This window comes from Catharus ustulatus, chromosome 12 (assembly GCF_009819885.2).
Source record: "Catharus ustulatus isolate bCatUst1 chromosome 12, bCatUst1.pri.v2, whole genome shotgun sequence".
Classification (NCBI taxonomy): domain Eukaryota; kingdom Metazoa; phylum Chordata; class Aves; order Passeriformes; family Turdidae; genus Catharus; species Catharus ustulatus.
Window position 1 is genome coordinate 13,105,101 of NC_046232.1, and position 17,511 is coordinate 13,122,611.

At 39.3% G+C, this 17,511-nt stretch overlaps 1 protein-coding gene across 3 annotated transcripts in view; it reads right to left on the minus strand.

The window, feature by feature from the left end:
• ARNT2 (aryl hydrocarbon receptor nuclear translocator 2) overlaps window positions 1-17,511 on the minus strand; it is a 97,273-nt gene that overhangs the window by 70,996 nt on the left and 8,766 nt on the right. For 2 of the 3 annotated variants that reach the window (XM_033070346.1, XM_033070343.1), the window contains exon 2: window positions 1,569-1,680. In XM_033070346.1, the coding sequence (XP_032926237.1) occupies window positions 1,569-1,680 (112 nt within the window). Of the gene's footprint in view, window positions 1-1,568; window positions 1,681-7,694; window positions 7,840-17,511 lie in introns of those variants that run through there. The other variant, XM_033070344.1, reaches the window with a different exon arrangement.

The window sequence follows — 17,511 nt, forward strand, 5'->3', positions numbered from 1 at the left end:
ACACTCCCCCTCACTTCACTTCTCACAAATAGATAATACTTAAAATGCAACAGTTAAAACATTTCAATTAATATCAAGTCAGCATTTAACATCAGAATATTTCACAGTCAGCAGCATCAAACCTTGGCAACAGTAAATTGCAAACTGATATTCAGAGCTGACATGGTTTATAATCAAAAAAGAGATCACATATCCTGCAACTCAAGTACAAAACTTTATCTATATTAGGTAGCAATGAAAAGATGTTAATACTTTGTCTTTTGAGTGCAAGTTTAAAAAGATTTTCTCCTTGAGCAGGTTGAAAATAAAAATGTGATGCCTATCAAAGACAGATTTTAGGAGTTTCTCAAACCATTTCATACAGTTAGCTCAGCATAAGAAGGGCACTCATTGAGGGGAGATACTCAAACTGTTCTGTTGAAAGGAGCTCCCCTCAGAACAACCATCCAGAGTGCTCACATCATCACACCAACCTCGCTCCAATTCGAGGCAAGCTCAGCTTCTCCCTTTTTAATTGACCCCCAGACTGAGGCTCCAGCACTGTTACTGGAGCAGACACACAGAACTGGCCACGCACCCTGGTGAACAATCCCTAGAGCAGCTCTGGCAAGGAATGGTGTCTTCTGTAGGTGTTCACCAGAGACCATTGTACTCACACTGTCCATCCTGTTCAGCCCCACCACTGCCTTATTCAGGACTAAATAAAAGAGCAATCAATCTCTTTCGAAGAGACTCTCAGATCAGTTATCTCTGAGAAAGTATCACCCAAAGACCATTACTATTTGTGATCAACCTTTGATAAAAACAGGAGGGAGTTGTCAGCACTAGAGAGCAGTTTTCTGCTCTTCTTAAGCTCTTACTTTTCTTCTAACACTTTTCTTCTTCTTACTACGAGTTGCCACAGAGCAATCTGATGTGGGCAACAACCCCTACACCACATCAGTCTCCGACGCTAGATAAAACAAATTTTCTTCTTTAGCAGAGCCCTCAAGCTTGTGTAAGGGCTGAATTTGGTTCAGGCCCTTCTCCCAGAAGAAGACTGTGCTGCACTTTCAGTGAGACCTAGAATACTGTGGTCCACAAACTCTGAAGAGTGAGCCCTCATGCTATTGCTGCACCTGGAACTACAAAGAAAACATCTTTAACAGGCCTCTCTTTAAGAGATTCCAATGTAACCTTCAGATGAAGTTGAGTAAGTCTGCATGTGCTATCTTGCTACCCTTATTTACTTGATAAATCACTGTGAGATTAAACAGATGTAGGCAATACACATTCATTATATCTACAACAGCCACAAGATCCAAACCCCTTTCTGCATGCTTTGCCAAACCTGAAAATCTTTTGAAACAAGCAAAACAACAAGCCATATGCTTATCAGCAAGTTTGATCTTGCAGGAAGAACAGATGCATTGAAGAGAAAAACAAAACACCAGTAACTAATGTCAAAATGCAGTTTACATAAATATAACATTACATAATAAACACACACACATACGTACAGGTGCATTTCAAGGTTTAAAATACAAGTAATTTCCAGTTTCAGAGCTGAAAAAAAGGAGATGGCTTACCCAGAGCGACGCTTTCCTCCTCTGGAAGGCATGGATCCTGCCATCCTCACTTGTCCACTCGCCATGGGAGCCACTGGCAAGGCCACCGAGCCAGGAATGTCTGATGCCATTTCTGTAAGGCACAGGTAGGGGAAGAAGAGGGGGAAATCCCTTAATCCATCACCTTCAAGGAGAAATCTCTGCTGATAACATTAGAGATAGGCCCTTCCCAAAACAAACAGAGAAAGCTTTCCTTTTTGTTTCTGAGGAAAAGTAAAGCTCTCCTACTAAACCCAGCAGATTCACAGATCCTTTAGAAAAAGCCCAGCTAGGTCAATAGACATTACAGTGCCTGGGAGACAGAGAGAATTGCAGGTGAGTATCTGTAATTCCACTGACCTAATGGCTCTCATTTTAAGTCTCAAAGGAGCTGTCAGATGAAGGCCAACAATCTTCTACAACAGTTAAAGTGCCTTGTACAGAAATGCAGAGCTGAATTCCCAAGCAAATGGAGCTGTGGATCATGGTACCAGGGTACCAAGAAAAAGAAAAAATTCAAAAACTGTTTGCCAGAGAGGCCAAGGGTTGAGATGAATTATCAGGTGATATCGGCTTTTATTATTTATATTCTGGAGGCATTCAGAGGGCCAGACTGAACTTGGAAGAGCTCAAAGGCTTCCTGCATTTCTGCAGTGTCTTGCAGAGCAGAATTGAGCCCCAAATCCAGGCTGATATTCATCCCTCTGCCAGGGCTCAAGGTACAGCCACAATGAGATCCTCAAACCTCCAAACTTTGATGTGAGAAACTGCAAAAGCTCACCTTATGCAATGGTTTGCATTAATGGCAAGTACTTGTAAAGTCTATTAATAACAGTTCATTACACTTCAGAAAAGTGGAATATAACATATTTATACCCTTTTTTTTCTATCCATTATTACGCATGGGATTAAGAATGTTTTTCCTCTGTATAACTCTTATAAACTATATGAGCAATTAAAACTTTTTTCTAATGCACATATACTTTATTCACTCTGGAGGCAAAATCTACAGTCAAAACATTTAATTATCTTGAAAGAAAATGCATCTTCCTTCCAACTTTAAAAAAAAACCAACTTGGCAAGGTATCTGGAGCTACAGCTAAATATAATTACTAATGGAAAGCAAATCTGTTTAAAAAATCCTGCTATTTTTTCCCCAACAGATAAGTATGAAATAACTTCAATTATGGAAACAGGAATCCATGTTCTTTCATTATGTCTGGAGAGCACTTCCATCTCTGCTACACTTTATACACATCCATTATGCAACATTATGCATTTCAAATAATAACATTTTATCTCTTCACTGATTTCATGAATTTCTTCTAGTACATTTAGTTTTATTAACTCCTTTTCAACTGAAAAGCAACAGAGCAATCCAATATTTTTTAACAAAGTCTGCAAGGCCAAACAATGAGACCTCTGCCTATGCCCCCACACCACAGAAAGTTCCATAGTGGTTAAAGCTGCAATGTGGAAACACAACATTAATGCACATTAGCATATCTCCAGACAAATACAAGCATCAGCATGCAAACAACTGGTAAATCACTATTTTCAGAACAAGTACCCTTAGCTGTCTAATGCCCATAATTCATTCAGAACATTCAAACTCATCTCTCATGGATAGAACCGAAGGTCATTTCGAAATGCTCTGCTCACTCATTTATTAAAGCAGATGGTAAAAACCACAATAAATCTACCTACAAAGTGTCCCCGTCACTCAGAAACACATTTCAGTATAGATCATCAAGAAGATCAGATTTTTTTGAAGTAGTAACTGTAATACAGTTTCAGATTATCTCTGAGCAGTATTTTAAGTGTAAGAACAATACTATATTGTGATGAGAAACTCTTGTAACCTCATTTTCCTCAATCTAAACCAAAGGTGATGAAAAAACACACCAAGGGTTGTACTCATCTACTTTTAGAAGTCTAAAAGTCAAAACTAATTGTTTAAGGTAGCTTTACAGCTCATCAAAAAAAGGAAACAAAGCTCCCTTGCTCTCCTTTGTGCATTCCTTGCTCTCCTTTGTGCATTCCATGCTTAGAGGTGCATCCAGAACAGGTTGAGCAAACCTCTTTCTGTAGAGCCCTTGCTCTCACCACTGACAAGTCAAGGAGACCTAGACAGTTTTGATCATTGGGCAATTTAGGTGGTTGTGGATAGGCAGAATGGCTTTTTTTTTGCACTTACATTCAGCCTTACATATATGAAAACATAAGAGGCAAAGGCAGTTATCAAGAGTCAAGTAGGAAGGACAAACAGAACTGCATATTTTTTAATAAAGAGGGAAAAGAATGTAAAAGGAATGGCCAAACCAGAGGTTCTCTTACGTCAATGTCCAAAAACACGTGAAATAAAACATTTTACAACAAACAGATCATCTATCACAGTATAAGCTAAAGAATTATTGTGTCGATATCTTGATTCTATAGAATTGCAGATCAAGGACAGTGCAATACAAGTAACTTCTTAGACAAATCAGCCTTCAGATATATCTTCACAGTCCTGGGAGAATGAAACCAAGCTCATTGTGCTGACTGCTCTAAAAGGATATCTTCAAAAATTTCCATTTCCAAGATACGAGCACAAGAAGAAAAAAAAAAATTCATCAGGGCACGCACTGACACTCATCCACATGAAATCTCAGCTAAGAGGGAGGAAATGGCTCAGGCCCTTCAAATCACAAGACTGCAGCAGTGGAGAAGTTGTGAGAGACCTGCACAAGTACCAGTGTGTAAAACACCCAATTTACCCTTCCACTTCAGTGCCTCCCACGTCAGAGACATCCCGCATTGTGTGAGCCACTGCAGCTCCCAAGAGGTGCTCGAGGAGCACACACAGCGCTGAGAAAAGCAGACAGCTTTCATGGTTCTCTCCTGACACAACAGAATTAAGAGTTCTGCAAATGGAGAAAACGAGGCTTTGGTGTCTTTCAAGCCACACAGCAAAGAAAGCAACTCTCAAAGAATGCAAGAGCACCATGGAGCACCTGACCATGACCCAGCCAGGGCAGCAGCGCAGCTCTCACACCATCCTGGGGTACAACAGTGACACCCCTGCACTATGGCAGGACATCAGGGACAGAGGTGACAAAGACATCTCAGTGCCCAGCTGGGTGTCAGCAGCTCTACCCAAGTTGGATGGTTGTGCAGAAATGTAAACAATAGATCATGGCTATAAAAACTTAACTCACAAGAGTTGAAAGCTGCAAGAAGACCTGGATAGAGGAAAGAATGGATCTAAACTGCTTCCCAAATTACTTGCATCTCTACTCATTCATGAGAATACAAAAAAAAAAGAAACAGACCTTGATGTTATCTTTACATTTATAAAATATGCCTGATGAGAAAAGTAAAAACTTCTAACATGTTAGCATGTTATCTCAAAGACAAGGGCCAACCTGGGAAGGTAGAGCCAAAAGCAAAATCTCATGAAAAAAATCAGCTGCTTCTCTGACTAAACATCTGTGAAGTTACCTATATATGCTCTGGAAAGAAAACAAGAAAGAGAAGAAAAATGACACTCATAAACTGGAGTCTCAGAAATACTGTGGTAGAGAAGCATTCCAAGAAGTCTATTAGCATAAACAAAACAAAACAAAAAAAAAGGAGTATGCAAAAGAAAAAAATAACATAAGAAAGTGTTAAAGAGTAGCTCACAATTCTGTATAGTTACATAAATTTAGGGCAGTCCCAGTTACTCTGTTGGAGCATAAATCAGTATGGAAGCTGAGACCTGCAGCATCAAGTTGATTACAGATGTATTTAAAAAACAAAACAAAACAAAACCAAACAAAAAAACAAACAAAAAAAAATCCCACAAACAAACAGAAAAAGGAAAAAAAAAAAAAGAAAACACATGCTGGGTCAACAATCATAAAGATCATGTTTTCAGGCTTATCTAAACCCACATCCAGGTATACATTAACACTGATGTTCACAGAAGTGTTCCAGCACCAAAAAGTGCTGGGAAACGTGGTGTTGTACTTCTGAGATTGAATGAGTGGACTGAGTGGACTTCCCTTCTGCCAATGGAAATAAAACAAGTGTTGCTTACTCTACCCAAAATTAAAACATGAACATAAGGGTACAATTCTCAGGAAGTGAAACAAGGTCAAGCTGAACATTCATGAAAATAATCTGTAACCATCAAGGCGGCGTTCTGAAGAAAAATTCTTTAAAATCTTTAAAAGGTGTTTCTCAGTGCCAAATAGAAATAATTTTTTTGCTGAAACAATGCCTGCAGTATTTCATTTGTAGGTTAGAGAGATCCTAAGAGATCTGCCAAAGAACACAGAAATGTTATTAGAACAGGACCCAGCACAACACACAATCATTGCTGAAAATTCCTCCAGCTGGACAACACTTAACAGCTCTTGTCTCATCACTGTCATGTCTGGGAGCAGGCCAGATCCTGCCACTAATATTTATGTTCATCTTGGGGATCCCTGAAGAGCCACATTAATCCAGGTACAATGTAAAAGCAGAATTAGTCCCTTCATTTCTGTCCAGACTTAATTCCACTGGTGAACATTCAAAGTTTGGACATGACACTTTATTTCAGTGCCACATTTAGGTCAACCCCAAAATATTCACGGATGTTTCTGAAATAAAAGATAATCTGCAAACGCACATTAAAATACTGGGACAAAATACAGGGATTTATTCCCCCAAAATGTCAAGCTGTTACATAGATTTGCAAAAGAAATAGCTGCTGTGCACTTCACAAAGCAAAGCACAAAGAGCAAGCTAAATGCTGCACAAGGATACCATGAAAGTGCACGAGAACCCCAGCTAGAGCAAGACCTACTGACAAGTGCAGCATGCCAGGATGAACCTGGACTCCTTTTTTGCTAGGGAATTATTAAGCCACAGCTCTCAAGCCCAAACTTTAAATCTTGAGCCCCACCCCAGATCCACTGTCTGAAATGCAGCTCTGTCTTGTCTCTGACACAAATTTGGGACTTGCTGAGGTATCTCCAGAGCAGGGCAGCTCTTTGGCCAGGGATCCTCACAGGGAGCATCAGCTCCAGAGATGGTGGCCCCTGCTCTGCTTCCCTCCACAAACCACAGCCATGCATCCTGCTGGGAAGCTGTGAAATGCTGTGCATGATAAGACTTTCTAAGTCCATCTTGCATATAACTGCACTATTTTCAGCCACTTGAGCTATACTCCCCTCACCTCAATACAGCAGACATGGAAAGGGCCAGGTTTAAACCCAAAGTCTACTGGAAAAATGGTTTTGTTGGTTCCCAGAGACTTTGAATCCCTGATATTAGCTGTGAGGACCAGTCCCAGGTTTGCTATTCCATGTCAGGTACCACTGAGCATGCTCTCCACAGGGCTCCTTTATCCTTCAGCATCCACTGTAATAAACACAACTGAAGTCAGATACCAACATCTGACTAAACCAGAGGAAATTCTACTTTTATCAATACAAATGCGACAGATTTCCAGCCCCTAATCCACAGAACGGCTGAGATGTCAATCACCTCCAAGTAAATGTGGATCTAAGGCTAAACACAGAATTACCAACGAGCCCAAATCCCAACAGCATCGTAAACAGTCATTTCAAAATGTTCTTTTAAATATTCTAAGAAAACAGATTTCAAAAACTTCTTTAGAAACTGTATTTTTCACTACCCTGAAGTCATACGGGAGTTAGATGCATCTCAGCTAAATGGTTTTGATTGCAGTCAATTGCAAGGGGGATTTTCAGCCTAGCACAGAGACATTTAAGAATAAACTATATCATAGCTCTTACTTTAGAATATGCCAACAAAAACACGAATCATGTAGTCAAAAATATTTCACAGAAACACTAAAATCTAGCTGTATATTTAGCCATTGCTTTTATGAGTTAACAGCGATTATAAAACAGAGCTCACTCTCAAAGAAAATAAAAACCCCGTTTTTCATTGTTCCTGATAACTCTGTTAATACTGTTTTACTTGCATTCCATTGCCAGACACTTTTAAATAGACTCCACATCAAAAACATCTACTGTATAAAGAGAATATGCAGAAAAGCAAAAACATTCCTTGCCATGCTCTCGACAGAATTACGATCACATATAAATCACAAAATATAAGAAATCCCACCTTTAAGGAAGACTCTTACAGAGAAGCTATTTCTTTCCCGTGAACAAAACCTTCTTGGAGAGAAATTTTATCCGCATATAAGAAGAGTCAGAAACCTCTGGGAAGAAATGTAGCAGCATTGGTATTCTGCTCAGAAAATGTCATCACAGATCTGTTTACCTTAACTGTGGACCATGATTCAGCCGGTGACAACCGTCTTGCATACTGATCAATTTATTTGCAGCAAAATTACTAACATTTTCTACTTTAACCATTTAGGTTCTGGAAAGAGCTCCTAAGACAGGAATAATATAAGAATCCTAATTAATAAAAAACTCCCCTCCACCACAACGCCCAGTGCTTTGGGGTGTGTGCAGGGGGCCCACCCCTAATCTTGAAGATAAATTAGGGCATATGGTGAGCAGTCACTAGAGAAATGTTCTCTTTTTCAAAATGAAGATCAGAGCTTTATCCTCTGCCTGCATCACAGGTGAATGTTAAGCACATTCAAAGTGGGGGGGGGGGGGAGATGATGAGATTGAGCTGCTCAGTTGAAGGGGCACTGTCTGTTCAGCAGAGACTGGGAGCAAGCATTGAAGAGAGTGTCCTAACTGGTGTTCCAGAGGCCAAATCCAGTTTCTTGGCTCCCTGCCTTCTCTGCTGTGACTCTGGAGGAGACGCCACAGCCAGTGCCACATATAAGAAGTATCTGCCCTATGCCCCACCAGTAGACTGGAAGAGCAAGGTTTGAAGTCAAAGAGGTGAAACTCTCTATGGTGCCTCCACACTTGGCTGTTGTGTCCATCCCATCCATGTGGGATGCCCTGAGATCTCACTGCAATCCACATCCTTTTGTGTGCCCCACAGTTCAACAACAGCACCTGGGTGTGCAAAAGAAGGTGGGATGCAAACCAAGATTTGGAAGTAAACTCCGACAAAAGAGAGTTTTGGGCTCCTTCAGGGGAATTCTTGCTGTAAATGCTCAGCTTGAGAGACAATGTGAGACCAATCACTGCAGGATAAGCAGCCAATGCTAAAAACCAGGATCCTCTGAAGCATCCAAAATTAGATATGCCATGCAAAAACCACAGTACCCGAAAACCCCACTGAGGAAACATCAATCTTATGACCTGTAAAACCACAAAATTATTTCATACATTGCTGTGTGATTCTGAATGTTATTTTGACAGTACTTCTTATTTAATTTCCAATTTTCATGTTAATCACCTTATTCATTCCCATCATGTTGGCAATTCCATATCTATCCCATGCTCAAGGCACAAAAGTTGCCAGAGACATCAAGGAGTAAAGGAAAAGAAGTGGACCATATTCATATTCACTGCCTAAATGACCAACACAACCCATATACGACTGAATCAACTCAGAATGCTCTTCAGCACAATCCAGAAAAAAACAGCACCTACCACAGAGAATGTTACAGACTAAAAATTAAACTTGAAGCACAGGCAGAAGATGCACTTGGCTACCTAAAGTTAGGCTGGGAAGAAGGGAAAGGGTAGGTGCTCCTTCATTTCTCCTATCTTCCTGACCTTATGCCCCTGCATTTTTTCCCTGGCTATTTTTCCATTTCTTATTCAGAATTCCTTATTATCTCTCTTTGACCTATTCAGCCTCTGACTGAGGTGAACTGTTCCTTGTACTCTCTTTAATAGGCCAATACATCCAACTGCTGACAAGTCCTGCCAAACGATGACCATTTCCCTCAAAAGAGGTTGCTGAAATTCAAAATAGAGAGCAAAGGTTAAAAAAGAAGCCTTAATGGCTCCTGTTCTGAAAGGATGTCTCTAGTCTTGGAAAACAATAAACCCTCTCAGAATTAAAACCAGGCTTGTATCTGCAGTGCAGAATAAATGTGAAAACTGACCTGAACCAAAGCACCCAGCCTGCTTCTAAAATTTGATAATTTTTCCCCCTGCAGAAGTGGGGGCTTTATCTCAAGCAGAAGAGCACCCAGGTCCCCACCACAATTATGATGGAGTGGTGCATTACAAGAAAAGTACTTCTTATAGCCAAAGTCTGGAAGTGCATGAAGGAGTAAGCCAGAAGTAAATCCAAGGACCTGGGATAGACTCACACTGAAAACACAACCTGAGCCTCCAACACTTGGCAAATGTCTCAGGTATAAATAGTTACAAGTGGGAAAGTGCACATGCAAATCGGGCAGGCAAGTAGGGCAGCTACTGTAAAAGGCCAGTTAACAGAGAGGATGAAAATCTGACTTTGAAAGGCTGTTTCAGGATTGATGTAAACATTATTAAAAGAAGAGAGGCAGGTGCTTCACTTACATGAAGGGTCACAGTAAAACAGCAGACAACAGCAGCAGGACCATTTAAGGTGTCTGAATGTGACCCTGCCTGGTCTTTGGCCACTACAGACATAATAATGCAATTATACAACAAAATTCCACACTTAATTGTCTCTGCATTACTTTGCCCTGGTTTTATTGACATTATTTTGGCTGATATTACTGACATGTGGCAAAAGTACCAAGCAAATCACCAAAAAAACAAGGCTCCCCAAACTTTGCATCATTTCCATATGAAATAAATGGTGATTCTCTCTGCTTCTCTGACATTTTGTATTTGCCAAAAGTAACTGCATAATTATAAGTTATGTGCAAGAAACAGAAGGTAACATTCAATGTTATTTTCCACACTTTTTTACTGAGCATCAGACCTAGCAAACAGCATATATGGCTGTTCTGTTACATGTAACTGCCCACAGCTGACCCATTAATGACCTCACAAAAACTCTGCAAGCACACACCCAGCCTAGACAAACAAACATGAGGAAAAAATAATAAATCCTAAGGAATTTCTTTCAAACTTCTCAGAGACAGATCATGGTCAGTCCATTAATTCTTCATTTAACAAGTCTGTTTCATTTAGCTTGTTTAGGCTGGCATTCAATTAAAAATTCATGTATAGGACAATTTTTTCCCTTTTTAAAACGGAACACTTGCTGTATTTCATCCAGTAAAACATCAGGAGGTAAAGTGGAAGCTGTAAGACCAGCTAAAGCTACACTAAAGCCAGGCACAATAACCCTGAATTAGGCAAAACATCTGTATACAGCCCTGTCCACAGGACTGTCACTAATTGTTAAAAGGGCCTGGTAAAATTTATTGCTCAGTAAATAAGCAAAGAGAACAAACTGAGAGTTACCCAGTTGGCAAGTGCAAGTTAAAATAAAAAATAACCCACATGGCCATACTATCAGCTTTAATGTGATTTCAGTTATGGTTGTGTTTTGTCATATCTGCTTCTACATTCTTAAGATTTATTGAGATTGGACTTCTGTCTACACAGAAAGAAAAGACCTCTCATCCAACCACTCCTCATCTCCTGCCTTGCACAGCATCCCATTTTTGCTGGCTGCTCTCATGACTACATATATATATATATATATATATATATGTATGTATGTATGTATGTATGTGTGCACACACAGATAGAGGTATAGATATATGCACACACACACATATATATGTGTATGTATAAACCAGAAGAGTTAAGCCTGGATTCCTTCTCCCACTGCATTGCTTGTCCCCTCTTGGGAGTGACCCCAAGCCAGTCCACTCCTAAAAGGCAATGTCTAAGTGTATCCCACCTCACAATCTCCCCCTCCTCATCTTTCTTACCTTCCCACACCCTCAGTATTTTTGCCAAGCTTTCCTGACCAATCACAATTACCTCTGGATGTCCCAAACTCCCTACAATGGGCATCTGAGGATGCCAAAAAAACTATTTAGGTTTTAGGTAGAGCCTGTCCAAAACTGTGGAAAAGAAATTCACTGAGCTCTATAAATTAAACCTCACACCTGGCTCAAGAAGCCTCTGAGTCACACATGGCTGGAGGGTGGGACAGAGGAAGCACCACACATCTTACTCTGATTTTACACTCCTTTCAGGATGAGACAGCATGTTTTTACATCAGGAGCAGCAGATGTAGCATTTCTTCAGTGTGTTTCTTCTACAATTATCGCTATTGCTTTATTTAATTAACAATTAAATCAAGCATTTTCCATTGTATGCCCTTACTCTGGATCACTGATTATTAGTTTTATACCATCACTGCTATTTGTTCTTTCCTAAACTCATCTTGTTTCCTTTTTCCCTTCTACAATCATCAAGAAAACATTTGCAAGTGAATTTCCTTTAATAAATTCCTATGTAACTGTTTTATGATAAAGAAATAACAGCAGTAACTGCTCAATAGTTTATCTGCACTATGTAATCATTTGAGGTTTCATTTTTGTTCATTCATCTTCAAATTATTTTAAAAAAATAATATTTCCACAATCTTCTATCAAATAGTCTGGCTTCTTACTATCTATCTAGCAATTATTCTCCAGCAATAGAAGCTGGTTTGGATTTCAAGCATTTTCAGTGCTTGATCACAAATCCATTTTGTTCATGTACAAGTTCAACTGCCAATTAGTGGAAATTATTTTGAAGCTGCTATTAAAATACTTGCAATGGTATACATCAGAAAAAAACTCACAGAGATCAATACTGTGGCTCTCCAGAGTTTACATCATAACAAGATGACAGCTCTCTAAACTCCTATCAACTACATAAAATATAGTCAATAGCTGTATAAATGCAAAGAAATAAAGCTAATTGGTAATAAATCTGCCCAGAACATTCACCAAAATGGATTTTAACTAAATGCAGATCAGGGCAGCCTAGCTTTCCCAGAAATCCAATGTCTTCTCTCAACTATTTCATTTTTCCTCTCCCCAGAAATGCACAGAATTCACATGAAAGTCATTGCCAACATCACTTGTCCATATTTTCTGTTAATTACAGAAAAAATCAGCTATCAGATTTCACGAGCATGAGAGGCAGTATTTATGACTATAATTTTTGGTTCACATTCGAAGAAATTTGACAACATATTTCTTAAACAATGAGCAGAACCGTTCAAGTGAATTAATAAACTCTTGGTCTTTTATAATTGTTTCACAAAAATATTCTTGTAACTCATTTTCACCGAGAAAGCATTGTTCCAAGTTCATACATGCAGGCAGTTATATAATTTATCCTAAACCCAACAATTTGAAAATGCATGGAGCCAGACCAAACCAGAAGTGTTATCCTGCCTAGAAGGGGACAATCAGCAGGAGCAATCTCTGCTGAGCCCAGGGGCTGCTGAGGAACTCCACCAAGGCTCTGCACATCCCCTCTCTGGTCAAACTCCACGCCACCAAACCCTGCCCCACTGCTCTGGTGGTGGCCCACGAGCTGCCCTGCAAGCCACTGAGCACACTGGGGTCACAGCCTGCGGTGTCCCCACCACACCAGACTGAGACACTCGCTCCCCACCACCTGCAGAAAGCTCCAGAGCAACACAGTCCAACAAAGATGTAAAATGTGGACCACTCTGATTCAAATTACTCATTGAAAATTACTGACTTGTGTCCTTCAAATGCCTTTATTATTTATTACAAAGATTAAGTGTCCCTCAGAAGGGTATGTTAATTTTAAATTTCATTCAGAACAGCAACTTGTATTACCAAATACTTAATTATCAGTAAATTTACAGTGTCCTTGGGCACTGTTGGGTAATCAGAATGCTATTGTTTTCATTAAACAGCATTCTATTGATAGCACTAATGACTTCAGTTCTGCTTGATCAACAAGCAAATGATGCTTATTTGATGTTATGATAATTAATTGGCCTTTCAGGTGTTTTCACACCCTAATTCATTACAAAGAATAAGAATTTTTACGTGAAACACCTTTAAAAGAATATCAGTATTTGTTCAAAACCCATTCTAAAAATAGGGTGTGGTTTAGCATTTCCTTTTCTCAGGATTTCTAATACAACACTCTCTGCCTAAAAACTGCAGGGGAAAACACCCACATTTAATCCCCTTTCCAACACCCAGCCTGAGCCTGGGCACTGTAAACACTCAGTTCATTTTATGCCTGTCTGAAATTCCTTTAAGTCAAGGGAGATGTTCTGATTAAAGTTTCTTTTATTTTTTTTTCTCTAAAGACTGAAGAACACAGCCAACCTCAGTTTTCCATAGTAGCAAGAAGGATCAAAAAATATGAGTCCAGTGGGGTGTACAAGTGAACAGGCTGCTCATGTACTCCAGCCATTACTTCTCAAACTCCTTGCCCAGTTTATGAAATCCTGTAGTCCACCCTTCAGACCATGGAAGAGGGCTATGGATAAGAAAACTCCAGATTCAAACTGAACTGAATCTTGGTAAGAGTGCACCAGTGATCCCACAATGTTCATCTGGCACCTGGCACCAACCTGGATGTGTTCAGTTTAACCTCCCATCAAGGACAACCTTCAGAACATTTGATGTCTTAGCTAACCTGATACCCCAACCCACATTAGCAGTTACCCTCCTCTTTGCAGATCAGTTTCCCAAACCCTGAACTTTTCTGCAAGCAAAAAAACCCCAACATTTCAAATAAAGGTTTTAATGAATTTTCTACTTTTCACTGCCCCTCCACTTCACTAAACATTTTTTTAGAACATTCTTCCTTTTAGGTAATTTCACACATTATATCGTTCATGTCTGCAAATAAAAAAATAAGTTCACAAGTTTTGGGGTGCTCAAAGCTGCATTTGCTGTTGTTGTTACTTTCTAGAATTTTTCGTTCCCACAAATGTTCCAAATGGCACACCCCAAAGTCATGGCATAGGGGAAACCTTCATAGTCATATAGAAAACACAAAATACTGCAAAGCTCTGCTGCTGAGTATTTCTTAGTGTTACTTTAGGTTTACTACACTCCCAAGAAGTTGTAATGAATTTTTGAAACACTTTTTTTCTACTTAACTTCTACCCAGAGCTACTTCCTGAACATATTTCATAAAACTGAATCTGATGCTTTGCTTTTTAAAAGTACCAGTTTTAATGTAAAAGAGAAAATGCTGTTTCCAGGTAGGCTGTGCTAGACTTTCTGAAGTGATCAGCAATAATAGCCATGCTCTTACTTGCTCTTTCAGAATTACAGAATACAAGATTTGCTGGATGTTCTACCAGCAAAGCACTAAACAAAAAAAAAAGGAAAGCATATAACAACAAAGCATTATTTTTCTATGTCCTCACATTCACATTAAACATGACTTGACATCCATTACAAGCCACTTGTTCCCAAAAGCATACAGACAATTCTGTGCATATATAAAATGCAGAAGTGAAGAATGATACTGAAAAACCCTCACTGTAAACAAACTGGATGTTTGTCAAAAAACAAGCTGATTGTTTGTCTGTAAATATTGACCAAAGTAAGGTTTTAGCTGTGCTATTTGCTGACTGAAGAGCAGCACAGGCAAGTACACAGGACACACAAGATTAGTCTGAATTCCAAACCTGGCAATCAGGTTCCAGCTACCACAGGGACTCTACACAACAAAGCAAACAACCACTGGCAGTCACAGGCAGTTACCAAGAAATCCCTACAAATACTTTATCCTTACATTTCAACATTAGAAAGAATCATGATTTCATTTCTGAAAATGTATTTACTTCCAGGGACAGCTCACTGATTTGATTTAAGGAGCAGTTTGAGTTAACCCACTAACCAAATACCCTCACATAATACATTTTCCTGCTTTTAAAATTTAACTTGCAAATGCACAACAAACACTTGGAAACTATCTCATAATTTTCACTCAGTGCAACTGTGTTTTTTATATAGTTGGATCATCTCCTTGGTGTATGAAGCAATGTACATTTTGCTCTCAATCTTCATACAAACTGTAACTGGATGAGAATAAACTAATGCATTTTCAAAGGCAAATTTAAGTGTCAAAAGCAACCATAAGACAACAAGATATAAGTTGTAAAACCTATATTAATACTTTAAAGGCAGGTGGATTGTTGCTAGTTCAGCACTGAAATAACTACCATGTGTATGTTCTGCCAAGACACTTAAAAAGCACATTATCCAAATATCCTACCCACTCTGTAAAGAAAATAAAAATTAATGGTTAGTCATGTGCCTGGAATAAATAATAACTGCTGTTTCCAGAGAAAGAAGCTGTATATTTTCCTTTTCTTCTTTCTCTGTTTCTTCCCAAAGGGAGGGAATTTTTTTTGCTAATCCAACATAAACGTGGTTGAAATAAAAGTCTATTAATAAAACATTATCAATTAATACATCACAATGAAACACATTCTCTGCTTGTCCCAGCATAGGCATCTTACAAATATGTCACATTTACAACTGACACATATGAAAAAAGCATCTTAAATTACACAGTCTTATAAACAGGACTTGAAAACTGCTGGTAAGATAAATGAAAACAAAAGTCAGATGACTTAATTGTGGCATGTGAATGTTGTTTGCCAGTGATTCAGTAGAAAGCCTGCAGTGAATTTGAACCCTGCACCACAAGCCTGCCTTCTTGCCCGGGTCGATTCTCAGACATGAGGCAGTCAGCCAGTGATACATGAGGAATGTGCAGCCGGTGTGCAGCAGCCAGGAATTTTCCTGCACAGTGACACTTGACTGGTCTCTGAAACTCTTATTCATAATTAGCACATTCATTTTAAATTCAGCAATGACGAAAGAGCGTTTTGTCCTCGGGACCATCCTGAAAAACCAAGAGAGGGGCGTAGGTGGAGACACAAGAACCCTGGAGCTGAGCTTGGATACACCATCATTAACCTCCACACGTAAGACTCAGAGATGGAGCCAAGGCTCCTCGAACCCTGAACCATTTACCACATGCCTGCCCTTCCTAGAGCAAAGTGAGGATTGGCATGCTGCCTGTGTCTCACTCAGCTCTGCCAAGGGCAGAAAGGCTTTTGCACATCAGTAGATGAGGCAGAACCAATTCCTTAATGTCATATCAACCTTTTCATCAAAGTCGTCAGATACTACTTTAGAGAAGGAATAAAGAGGCATGTGCCAGCTAGGAGACTAATGAATAGCTTTCCTCCAGCAAAACATAATTCAGCATGAACTCCACGTTACTGTTCTTTCCACCCACTCACACATCTCCAGCTGATAGTACTCAACCAAAATGCCGACAAGTAAAACCACACACCTTGTAATTCAGCTAATGTACACCAGCATGAAGATTTCATTTCACAGCACCATCCTACAGCTGCCTAACCTCAAACATTATTTACATACAAACATTATTTACATGCCTCCTTTTTTTAAAACATGCATGGCAGCTGGAGGGACAAACACAGGTGACAAAAGAGAACACTTTGGAGAGCAAAGATATTGAGACTGGCAGCTTCCCCTAAAACATAACGACCATTACAAACCTCAGTCCCACTTACTGATGAGAACCAACGAGTTCTGAAGCAGGAAGAGGACACCACTAAAACAAAATATGATTAAGTCTTGAGTCAGGAATCAGTTTGGAAATGCATAATGTTAACTTGTCTGAGGAGTGAAAGAATATCAAGATATATTTAAGATATATCAAGATATATTTAAGCAAAAGACTAATACATCACAGAAACATCACATGTTCATTGAGTGTATCAGAAACAGAACAGAGAGTACAGAAAGTCTAGGAACACTCAGGTTTTATTTAGAAGAAAAACAACCCAACATCTATGATCATTCAAGAACCAAGTATCAAGTATGAATAAACTATGTCCAAAGACTCATACACACTCAATTACTTCACAGTGATCATCAACAACAAAGAAGCAAGAAAATTCCTCATTGATGTCTTATTCTGTAAGCATCCATAATAGAAATTTTATACTTAAGTGTCTGTGATGGGCTATTTTTGGTAGAGGCTCCATTTAGTCTGATCCAGAACTTTTTGCTCTTAATAAGAATCCAGTTTCAGAGAAAGTTTCACTTGGATCAACCCTA